The 11676-nt window shown below is 49.0% G+C and overlaps 1 protein-coding gene across 7 annotated transcripts; it reads right to left on the reverse strand.

The window, feature by feature from the left end:
• Positions 1 to 4530: 4530 nt before the first annotated feature.
• On the reverse strand, positions 4531 to 11077 carry Cd19 (CD19 molecule). Of its 7 annotated transcripts, none has more exons than XM_028764267.1 (15): positions 10874 to 11077; positions 10386 to 10652; positions 9909 to 10103; positions 9468 to 9746; positions 8155 to 8265; positions 7866 to 7914; positions 7534 to 7622; positions 7064 to 7165; positions 6835 to 6936; positions 6681 to 6749; positions 6526 to 6582; positions 6378 to 6434; positions 5633 to 5722; positions 5426 to 5532; positions 4531 to 5262 (listed from the first exon to the last, which is right to left on the reverse strand). In XM_028764267.1, the coding sequence occupies exons 1-14, from the start codon at positions 10959 to 10961 to the stop codon at positions 5441 to 5443; spliced, it is 1647 nt and encodes a 548-aa protein (XP_028620100.1). In that variant the 5' UTR covers positions 10962 to 11077; the 3' UTR covers positions 4531 to 5262; positions 5426 to 5440. The 7 variants fall into 7 exon arrangements, with proteins under 7 accessions (XP_028620100.1, XP_028620103.1, XP_028620106.1 ...); XM_028764270.1 differs by having other exon boundaries at positions 5633 to 5719; positions 10874 to 11075; XM_028764273.1 differs by having other exon boundaries at positions 5633 to 5719; positions 8155 to 8262; positions 10874 to 11074.
• Positions 11078 to 11676: the final 599 nt, after the last annotated feature.

An 11676-nucleotide genomic window follows, 5' to 3' on the forward strand; every position in this document is an offset into this window, starting at 1 on the left:
ATGATAGACTACAAGCCGTTAAGATGAAACAAACCATTTCTTCCCCAAGCTGCTTTCAGTCATGGTGGTTTATCATAGAAATCCTAAGTAAGATACAGATCAAAACTTAATCTCAAAAAGTCATACACACACATACACACAACAGATACACATTTCAATTTTATATATAAATTTACTTTGATAAATATTGGCATACTCAAAAAGTTTGTGCCTTACTATACCAATGAAATGCCTCATACATGTTAATGTTTGGAATAGAGAAGGCAATAAATCCTTAGTGATGGTAGATGTTTTCTTTTCCTTTTTTTTTTTTTTTTTTTTTTTGGTTTTTCGAGACAGGATTTCTCTGTGCAGTCCTGGCTGTCCTGGAACTCACTCTGTAGACCAGGCTGGCCTCGAACTCAGAAATCCGCCTGCCCCTGCCTCTCAAGTGCTGGGATTAAAGGTGTGCGCCACCACCGCCCGGCTTCCTTTAAAAAAAAAAAGATTTATTTATTTATTATATATGAGTATACTGTTGCTGTCTTCAGACACACCAGAAGAAGCCATCAAATCCCACTACAAATGGTTGTGAGCCACCATGTGGTTGCTGGGAATTGAACTCAGGACTTCTGGAAGAGCAGTCAGTGCTCTTAACTGCTGAGTTATCTCTCCAGCCCTAGATAATGTTTTCTAACTAGACTGTGATAGGTTTTCTCTGCCAGCAAAATAAAAGTATAAAGGCAGGTTTACTGGGGGCAGCTCTCAAGTGGGTTCTCCAGTCCCAAGGAATGGGACCAGGGAAATTGCGCACCCAGGCTAAGGTAAGGGGGTTTCTATAGGTCTTAGGTGAGAGATAATGACATGTAGCCTCAGAGCAGGAATGGTGCCCGTATATGGTCAAAAGCTGAACTCTTAAGTTTGAGGAGTGATGATGACATGTTAGCCCAGAGTTTACTCTGGGCAGGTGGTGTTGGGAAGAAGAAGGAGAAGGAGAAGGAGGAGGAGGAGGAGGAGGAGGAGGAGGAGAAGGAGAAGGAGAAGGAGAAGGTGGTGTTGCACAAATGGGATTTCCCAGCTTGTGAAGTAGTGATCCAGGGGTTCCAACTAAACATCCCAACCTATTTAGGTATAGAATCATTGCTTCAGATCTGGTTACTTCTTGCCGAAGAGGGTGGGAGACTCGGGAGTTGGTAGGCTCAGGCTCGGATGCTCAGCAAGAGGTCTGGCTACAGAAGCATTTGGTTGACCACTGCTCAAGAAACTTTGGGAATCCATTCCTTGAGAAATTAGAGGAGGCAAGGTGTTAGGAGAAAAAATAGATAGGCTATTACCTTCAGCCTTGAAGAATGAAGACTGCCAGAAAGGCTGGAATGGAGATGTGCCCTGGTTTTACTGGTGACCTTCTTCAGACAATTCGTGGAGTGACTCCATATTAGTTTCCAGCAGGCCAGACTCACTGATATGGGAGCAGCACTCTTCTCCTGAGAACATGCAGGTGCCTTCCTTGTCTGCCGTGAGGAAGTCCAATACTCTCCAGTTCTGCATGGCCATCAGAACCACTGAAGTGATCAGACGCTGGAGGGAGGCCAGTGACGCTGCTGAGTTGTTGATGAACCTTTAGAGACGGTCACACACCGCTTTGATCCCAACACCGAGTATCCCATGGTGCCTACATTTAAACCAGTTGCTCTGTTGAAACCATCATAGGAATCCCTGCCAGTGCTACAGTTGGGACCATGGGGCAAGTCTGAGAAAAGAGTGCCAGAATCTGGGAGGAGTCAAGAGGAGAGGAGAACATGGCCACTTCAGCCTTCCCATAAAACATCACCAGAATACATAGAGAGGAGGGATCACCAGGGAATATGTTTTTTTTTTTTTGATATAGAGTCATTGCACCAGAAGAACCTTACTGGGGGCAACCAGGCAGACATCAAAGTTGTGTGAGTAGCATTACAAAGGGAGCGGGGTACTGTGTAGCAGAAAGGGAATCAGTGTCCAAGAGAGTCCGGGAAGAGGGGCACATGTTGTATAGTAGTTATCTGTGGTTAGGGGTCAGTCCCTGACATCATGAACAGACTAAGTAAGAACACTGTGGTCAAAGGGGGCGGCCCAAAGCAGCACGGAAAAAACGTTTGCTAAGGTTGGAGATTTTAGTGAGGTTAAGTAGGGTTGCTTCCTCTTGGATGAGGCCCAGCCAGGAGAAAGGCTCTTTTTCCTTAGTTTTTAACCTGAGATTGAGGAGTCTCCCAGGTGTGATTTGAGGAACTTCTCCTGCTGCTGTGTGGTCTTGATGAGGTTTGCCAAGCTCTGGAGGACAGAGGGCAGGGTCTGGATGTAGGCTCCCCAGATTTCTGTTTATTCACATGGATATGGGGACATTTCACTTTGCTAGGCCTTGCTTATTACTCTCTGAGCCACCAGTCATCACAAAGATCTAGGGTGTGTTGTGTTGTACTGGGAAAGAACAAACTAGCTTTGTGGCCCATTCTTTTCTTTTTCTTTTCTTTTTTTTTTTTTTTTTTTTTTTTTTGGTTTTTCGAGACAGGGTTTCTCTGTGTAGCCCTGGAACTCACTCTGTAGACCAGGCTGGCCTCGAACTCAGAAATCCTCCTGTCTCTGCCTCCTAAGTGCTGGGATTAAAGGCATGCACCACGACCGCCCAGCTTGTGGCCCATTCTTGATCCTGTTGACCACAGAATTTTTATCTGCACCATTTTAGGAGGCTTTTTTTTTTTAACAATAGCCCCTCAGCAACCCTCATTTTCTTTGACCCATTGGGGGTGACAGGCTTTGTCCAACTTACCATAGGTAAAGCAAAGCATGAGGTAACAGAATCTATACGCTTAAAGGGGGGGGGAGTACCAGGATAGAGAGAACATTTGGCATCCCACAGAGGAACAGTCAGCCTGGCCCACAATGTCACTGTGTGGCAGGTGCAACAGAGAAAAAAACAAGACCCAGAAAGAGAAGGAGACAAAGGTGAACCTGCTGAATGTGAATGCAGCCACGCCAGGCCATCCAGACCTGAGAGTAGTGTGTCCAGCTCTAGATGGACCATCCATCTTGGGCTGGAGCCCTTTGGAACCTAGATAGATGGTACCAACACTGATTTCCAAGAGTTTGGTGGCCAAGAGGGTGTTGAGGCTCACAATGTAGGGTCCCATCCACCAGGGCTCTAAAGACTTAGGAGATAATTGTTTGAAAAGTACCTGGTCCCCCAGGAAAAAGGGGAGAGGGTCAGCAGCAGCTAGACATGGGGGTAAGGAGATAGTTGTCAGAGTGCCAGTGGAGAAGGAAGCATAGGTAAGTGGCCAGCCAAGGGGGCAGTTTGGGCTGGGGGATGATGATTGAGGAGAAACGGTCTTTGTACAGGAGATCAAGGGCTGAGGTTTGTAGGAGACTGGGATGGATGAGAGATGGGTGAGAGCAATGGGGACAATAAATGGGAAGTTGTAGGAGGAAAGTTAGAAAGGAGGGTTGTCATGGTTTGAATATGCTTGGTTTAGGGAGTGGCACTATTTGGAGGTGTGGCCTTGTTGGAACAGGTGTGCCACTGTGGGCATGAGCTTTAAGACTTTCATCTTAGCTGCTTGGAAGCCAATATTCTACTAACAGTTTTCAAATGAAGTCGTAGAATTCTCACCTCCTCCTGCACCATGCCTGCCTGGATGCTGCCGTGTTCCTGCCTTGATGCTAATGAGCTGAATCTCTGAACCTGGAAGCCAGCCCCAATTAAATGTTGTCCTTATAAGAGTTGCCTTGATCATGGTATCTGTTCAACAGCAGTAAAACCCCTAACCAAGACAAGGATGTAGGAGACAGTAAGAAGGCATCTTTTAGGTCTAGGACAGTAAGTGGGAAAATGGTAGGAGGAATGTTAGAAAGGAGGGGGTAGGGGTTGGTAACCATGGGTAGGTTGGGGTTACTGTCTCCTTAATGAGGTGGAGGTTCTGTACTAAGTGGTAGGCTTATTCACTGGGAGAATGGGAGTGTTGCATTAGAAGTCCCTAAAACAGGAGGTGGTTAATGATGGGCTTGAGACTGTGGTGACTTTCTCAGAAATGGGAAACTAGGATCTGGAAGGGAAGGAAGAGGGGTCCTTGAAGTACACTAGGACCATCTGGTGGTGAGCAGTAATCACCAGGATTGAAATATCCCGACTTGAGGGTCGACAGAATTCAGTAGGGTAAGGACAGGACAGTCTCAGGTAGTGATCTGTGAGGCAACCAGAGAAAGAATAAGATGAGAGTCAGGAGAGATTATGGGAGCCAGGGGAAGGAGGGTGTCCCCAAAGCAGCTGAGGATATCACAGCCAAGTGAAGGCATTGAGCAGATGGGCATGACCAGAAAAGAATGTGAAAAGAATCATCTTACAAGAGTTTAGGGACATGGCAGGCAGGGGTCGGGGGAGAAAGAGAGAAGGGGAGAAGAACGGTCCCCACAAGGCCACGGGCCCAGCACACAGGGCTTTAGGCTCAATTCCTCCCAGGTTTTCAGCACCAAGATAATAGGTTTTCTTTGCCAAAGAAATAAGCCAATTCAAGCCAATTGAGAAGTATAAAGGCATATTTATTGAGAGCAGCTCTTGAGTAGATTCACGGGTTCCCAAGGACAGGGGAGGGGGCAGGGAAATGGCACACCTGGACTAAGGTAAGGGGGTTTTATAGGTCTTAGACAAGGGGTGATGATACTAAGCTCAGAGCCGGGATGGTGTCCACAGAAGGTGAACCCTGGATAGGCACTGAGGTGGGTTGCCGGAGGAAGTGAGGGGGACCTGTTAGCCTGAAGCAGGCAGGGTGAAGAGAAGGGCAGACAGGGTTTCCCAGTTTGTGCAGGGGTGAGAAGGAGTTCCAACCAAACAGACTGCCAGTCCCATCACTGTCCCTTCCTTGTGCGACACTGTGGAGTAGTGGCTGAACATATTTGCATCATTGGATGTTAGTGGCTAAATGCCAGGCCACGGGAAGGCTAGGACCAGGATGTACTCAGACCTCAGCTCTTCTTCCTGTGGGTGATTCAGGGCTGGATTCAGCCCCATCGTTCCTTCTTCTCCCACACAAGGGCTTGCTTCAGAGAAGTTGAGTGGCTAATTGAGTTTATTTGGGGAAAGCAAAAAGGGTTAGAAGGAAGCTTTGCTTATGTATGCGTGTGAGTGTGTGTGTCTGCATACGCACATCCTAAACAAGGTGATTGACTTGTTTAGGACTGACTGACACCATCTGCTTGGGATCTCCAGATTTCAGAGTCAGATGTGGTTCTTGAGATCTAAGGAAGTCCAGGCTACATAAACAAACAAACAAACAAACAAACAAGTATGGGAAGAAGTCTAGGCCCCGTTCACGGGACCCAGGAAACCCTTTCTCTCCCCGGGAGCCAGAGCTGCATTACCATCCTTGTTTATCTCCCTCTTCCTCCCCTCTCCCAGGGGCAGTATCCAGCTCACCTAGTCACTTGGGAGTCATGTGGTACCCCAAGCCCCCTTGTGTCCCTCTCCTCCCCATGCTGGTTCTTGGTCATCAGACTTATCCATGTTTTCGTAAGAGTCTGCATCTGGATAAGACCAGGAAAAGAAGTGTAAATAGGATGAGAAGCAGGCTCTGGAGACGGGGTGTGTTCAGAGGACAACTAAGAACAGTGCAGAGACACCCACCTTCCTCATGACTGGGACCAGACCGCGTTGAATGGAGCTGAGGAGCTGCATACAGGATCCCCCTCATATCTTCATAGGACTGGGACCCTGCTTAAGCACGGGATGGAAAATGAGAAACCTAGACATGCTGCTGGGGCTTGGGGGAAGGGAAGTGCTGCCTACCCATGAGAGAGGAGCTAGGCAAGAAGTAGAAGCTCCCAATATCAAACTAGGATTGATTTGTCAGCATCAAGATCTTACTCAGTTGTAAGATGGTCAAGGCCAAAGGAAGGGTCAAACACAGAATTGGGAGGAGTCAAAATCAAGGTCCTAGCAAATGATACGGACAGCTGGGGTCAAGGTTGAAATCTGCATTAGACTGGGGTGAGGTAAAGGTCAAACTCCAGGGGAGAAGATGTTGGGGTCAATTTTTCAGTTGGCTGGCTGAGTATTTTTTTGTTATGTTTTTGTTACAAAGTTTCATTCAGCCTAGGGTGGCCTGGAATTCACAAAGTACCCCAGGCTAGCCTCAAGCCCATGACTGTCTTCCTGCCTTAGTCTTCCACAAGTTGGAATTCTAGACATGTCAGGTTCATTTGGATCAAGATTGGTCTTGAAGGTTAGAGATGGTAGAAACCCTGAGAAACAGGATAGAGGGTGGAGTCAGGAATCAGGTTAAGACGAGGGCTAAGCTTGGGCTTGGAAGTCAGAGCTGAGTTTATATCAGCTGAAATTGACCAAAGAAGGATGTCCTAAGTACTCTCACCAAGCGAAGATGCTTCCCGGCTGGGGTCCCATGCAGACCCATGGGGGCTCAGGAAGTCTGGAACAAGAAGAGAGACAAAGATGTCACTTTTTCTCCTGGTCTTCAGCCTCTTCCAAGAGTGACAGCCCTCGCTCACTCAGATACACACCCATCATCCTGCCGACCGGTTGGGCCAGCTCCTCATCTGCATTTTCATAAGATTCAGCTGTGGAAGAAAGAGCCCAGGAGTTGCTCAGGCAGTAGGAGGTCTGCAGCTCCTAGCATGCTTTCCTAGCCACCAGCCACACAAGGACCCCACATTACCATTGGAGAAGGAGTCTTCCTCCTCTCGCCCTATGGGCTCATCCTCAGGATTCTCATAGCCACTCCCATCTGGTAGAGAAAAAGGACCATCTTTAGCAAAGGTCAGCAGCCCACAGTTGGGGAAGTGTCGGGACCAGGGAGAGTGGGGCCTCACCCTGGGATAGCTGGTCCTGCCCAAGATTGGAGTCGTTCTCATAGAATTCAGAGCCCTCCTCACTGTCTGGCTCTTCATAGGCCTCCCCTTCTTCTTCCAGTCCTGAGTTTGGGACCAGTGTGGAGAACTGAGCGACATCTTGACATCTTTCCTCCTCTACCCAAGTCCACAAATCCCACCACAGGCTGCTCTGACACTCTCAAGGTGAGGAACGCCCCTTTAATCTGACCTGTTTCATGGCTCTGAGCTCCAACATCCTGGACTTCAATGCGTGGATTTCCATAGGACCCAGGGCCACTCCCTAGGCTAGCAGCCCAACGCTGAGCATGGGCTGATGAAAAGAAAGATTTAAGATTTAAGATGGATTTAAGAGAGATTTAAGATCAGAGGGGGAGGAGACAATGTGTTAGCCTCTGCAGAAATCCTCTGTGTGCCTGTGTAACTGGCCTTGAGCCATGGGGAAGGGATCGAAATCTGGGCCTTGGCCTCAAATTCTAGGACAATGCTGGCTCTGACCAAGGTCCAGGGACTGGACTTGACTGATCTGATGAGATTTGGCCCTGGGCTCTGCTCTCGGGAAGGTTCTGCTCTGAGAAGATTGGAGAAATGAGGACAACATATAGCTGGCTAGTGCCGGGGCGCGCGGGGTGGGGGTGGGGGGGGTGAGCTGAAAGCCTCCTGAGGCGGGTGGTCCCTCACCCTGGCCGGAGGTGGATGTAGGAAGGGAAAGCACATTCCCATACTGGTTCTGGGTCCCGTTTCCTGAGGGAGGCGTCACTTTGAAGAATCTGGAGGGAGAAAGGGTTGGTGTACCTTATGGCTGAACCATGTAGGGAGTCCCAGTTCCAGTCTATTCTGGAAGTTAACTGTGTAGGGATGCCTACCCGATGAGTTTGGGACCATGCCAAGGAAGGTGATTTTGAAGGTGGCCTCTGAACTTGGGCAGTATTTCAACCAATAGAGATGGCACCAAGGCTCACGTGACAGAGGAAAGTGTAAAGCTTGCAGCAAAAGGGCACCTGCTACTTTACCTCCTAGCGGGGTCGGTCATTCGCTTTCTTTTCCTCTTCAGAATAAAGGCTGGTGGGATTTAAAGAGATGGATCAGGAGAGGAATTGGCAGGCAGGAGGTGAATTTGGGGGACACAGGAGAGGTCACTTAGGTCAATAGAGGGGATGGTTGTGTAAATACCAGGGGCCCCGGGAAGTATGAACGACAGTAAAGGAGAGATGAGACTGTGGGATGTGTCAAGTTGGCCAGTGTGGGTTTATTCTGAGAAAGATGGGGTAGAATTTGGGGAAACTCAGGGGCATGACTTACCTCTTCGAAAGTAGAGAAAAGCCACAAGAGAAACCATGCAGAAGCTGACATATACTAAAGTCACAACTGGGACTATCCATCCACCAGTCCGCAACAGCCAGAGCCACACTGCTAGGAGGAAAGTGCTTTGAGACAAGTATCCCACAATGCATCTTTCTCCTCAACCCCCTCAAAGGACATACGTCTGAGAGACCAGAGCAAGACACAGACTTAAAGTCTTAATCTCTTCAGGGGACTCTTCTCCCTTCCACTAAGGAAGAACCAGTTGTTGCCAGGAGGACAAGGATTGTGACGCAGAGCACGAGACACTGACAAGCCACATAGAAAGCATGGGTATTGTCCTAGCAACGTGAGGAGTAGGAGAGGGTTAATTCTGCAGTTCAGGAATACTCATGGTCAAAATGTAGGGTGAGTTTATCAAGTTAGAGTTGAGATCCAACACATGTTGGGATCAAGTTTGGAGTGGACGCTGAGGTAGCACTTAATGGTTGTGGTCAGGACAGCTTGGTAGTATTGTATTAAGGAGACCCATAGGCAAGACCTTGTGGTGAATTCCATGGATGAAGGAGGAAGATAGTCAGGGTCCTCACTTGGGCAAATAGACCCACATATATTCTTCTGAGTGCTCCATTTGTGCAAAGCCACCCAAAGAGGATTTGTGGGAAAGATGTCGATTTGACTTTATATATCAAACCTGAGATGTCCATGGGGCATGAAACGGCAATCCCAGGAGATGACTGGGTATGGGGAGTATAGAGCCCAGGGAAGGTATAAGGCATGGTAACCTAGGAACCACGGGAGTAAAGGACGCCAAACGAGAAGAGGGTGTGGATAGGAGTGAGCACAAGGCCCAGGGCTCCAACTGGGAGCGGTGGTGGAGGAAGAAGGCAGCAAAGCTCACAGGAGAAAACCCAGAAAAACAAGTTCTCAGAAGCAACATGCAAGGAGCTGTAGTTAGGATTCAGTGTACAAATTAAAGTTTGAGATGAGGCTTGAAGCTGGTCCTGGTGCCAATTCCAAGTCTGGCTTGGTACTTGTACTCATGTGTCAGCCTCCCAAGTTCTAGGGTTACAACTGTACACCACCAGTCCTAGTCAGTCAGTCAGTCAGTCAGTCAGTCAGTCTGTCTGTCTGTCTGTTTGTCTACACACACACACACACACACACACACACACACACACACACACAGTTCTAGGGATGGAAACAGAGCTTCATACATGATAAGCAGACATTCTATCACAGAACTACACCCCTATCCCTAACCATTTTTCCAGTAGCTCCACACAGATTCCCAGAATGGAAAGAAACCCTACCTGACCTTGCAATGACCTTCACATGCATCTCGATGGTCTGGCCTCCTTGGAGACAATAATAGGTACCTTCATCTAAAGCTGTGGCTTGGGGCAGTAGCAGAAGAGACCCCCAAACCCACATCTCTCTGACTGGGTGCTCTCCCCCAAGGCTTAGGCTCAGTAATGAAACGTTAAGCCTCTTAGGATGCACTTGGGCCCAGGAGATGGAGCCTTTGGCCAATGGGACAGGGGGTACCCCACAGGACAGCCAAAGTGTGGAGCCAGGGGTCACAGTGAGATCTAAGGCAGGAAGAGAAGAGGTAAGGAAAATATAATCCAGGGGGGGTCTCATCTCCCCCAACCGAAGTTCCCAGCACCATCCTATCCTTAAGCCTCCACCTCCCGGCATCCGCACAGCACTGCCCTCCACCTCCCGGCATCCGCACAGCACTGTCCTCTTACCTTGGTTGATTAGACTCTGATTCAGACTGCTCCTCCGTGGGGCACACACAGGCTTTGTTCCCCAGACATTAGGTTGGTCTTTAGCCCACACATATAGCTGGGAACCAGAAGTGGACCTGTGGCTCCCAGAGGTTCTGTTCCCTAGGTCACAGTCCAGCTCCCCCAAGTCTGAAACATTCCACCGGAACAGCTCCCCTGGGAAGAGACCCCAGAGGAGACACAGATCAGGAGAAGGGGGAGATACAGAGGCCCAGAAGGGCAGAGCCAGAGATACAGGGTGAAAGCAACTATGACTAACAGAGGAGCAAGACAGAGACACAGAGTAGCTCAGAGCAGTTACCAAGCCATAGGAACTAGGTGCCTAGAACTAACTCCTTCTTTGCCACTGTGGTCCCACCAGACCGAAGAACTTCCTCTGTCCATGGAGAGCCCCTCTTTACAACCAACCCCCACAATCCAGCCCTGCCAGGCACTCACCACTATCCTCCACGTTTACTGTCCAGGCAGGCTGCCAGATGTCCTTGAAAGGGGAACTCTTCTGGCACAGGTAGAAGCCTCCCATATGGTCCGAGACATTAACAATCACTAGCAAGATGCCCAGGGGCCCCACATGCAGACCCAGGCCAGGGGACCCGGGGTTCAGCTCCAGGAAGGGTGTTGATTGGTTACCTCGATACCAGGCCAGCTTCTCAGAAGAGGCAGGTGAGGGGTCCCGGAGGCATGACAGCACAGCATTGCCTCCCTCTGTGGGGAGAGGAAACGGAGAGCCCCAGCCCCTCTTCCCTCCTCATAAATCAAAGGATCCCAGAAGTTCACCATATGGGAAGCTCTAAGGGTCTTTCTGACTCCTCCCAGAAGTTTACAAGTAAGAAAATGGAGGCTCAAAGAAGGCCAGTTACTCAACCCAGAACTCCGGCTTTCAACCGTAGCTCCTTCCCCTCAGACATACAGACAGATAGACATACCTTCTACCTCCACCAGTAAGGGCTTCTGGGGCCTGCCTCCTACTAAGGTAAGGAAGAGAAGGAAGGAGACGGGGAGAAGAGATGGCATGATAGCCAGGCTCCCAGGGGCACCCGGCTTCTGCGTGGCTGCGCAGAGGATGCTGGGGCAAGCAGGAGCCTAGTGGGCAATGAACCATGGATGTCTGTGAGGGTGGTGGCAGTCCCCGTACAGAGGAAAGGGGTGGTCACACTTTGGGCCCCCTTTTGCAGGCACTCTTCCAAATCCACAACACTTGTCCCCTCCCTGTCACCCAGCACTTAGCCCCAGTACATGTGTAATTTTATGTATGGTTCGGCATGGAAGTCCCTCAGGGTAAGGCTAACATCTTCACCACCGCAGGCACAGCGCTTTCCCCATAGTGGTACCTGGTAAATACTTGTCAAATGGATACAGATTCAGGGTCTTCTTCTCCTCCTTTCTCCAGGCTCTGACCCTATTTTATACTTCTGTCACCCAGCTGGTGATGAAGTTAAAGGCATAGGTCACCGTGCCTGGCTTCCACTTTTTTTTTCCTCTATCATCTGGGGATTTTATATTGGGTCTGGTGATCCAGGCCTATAATTCCAGTTACTGCAGAGGATCACAAAAGGCAAGGACAGCTTGGACAGCAGAGTGAGTTCAAAGCCAATGTAAAGTACTCAGGGAGACTTTATCTAAAAATTAAAAAAAAATTTTTTTTTCTAAGAACTGAGGACATAATTCAGTGATAAAGTATATACAAGACACTAGATTTAATCCCTGCTACCACACAGACACAGACAGA

This window comes from Grammomys surdaster, unplaced genomic scaffold (assembly GCF_004785775.1).
Source record: "Grammomys surdaster isolate TR1022 unplaced genomic scaffold, NIH_TR_1.0 142, whole genome shotgun sequence".
NCBI classification, from domain to species: domain Eukaryota; kingdom Metazoa; phylum Chordata; class Mammalia; order Rodentia; family Muridae; genus Grammomys; species Grammomys surdaster.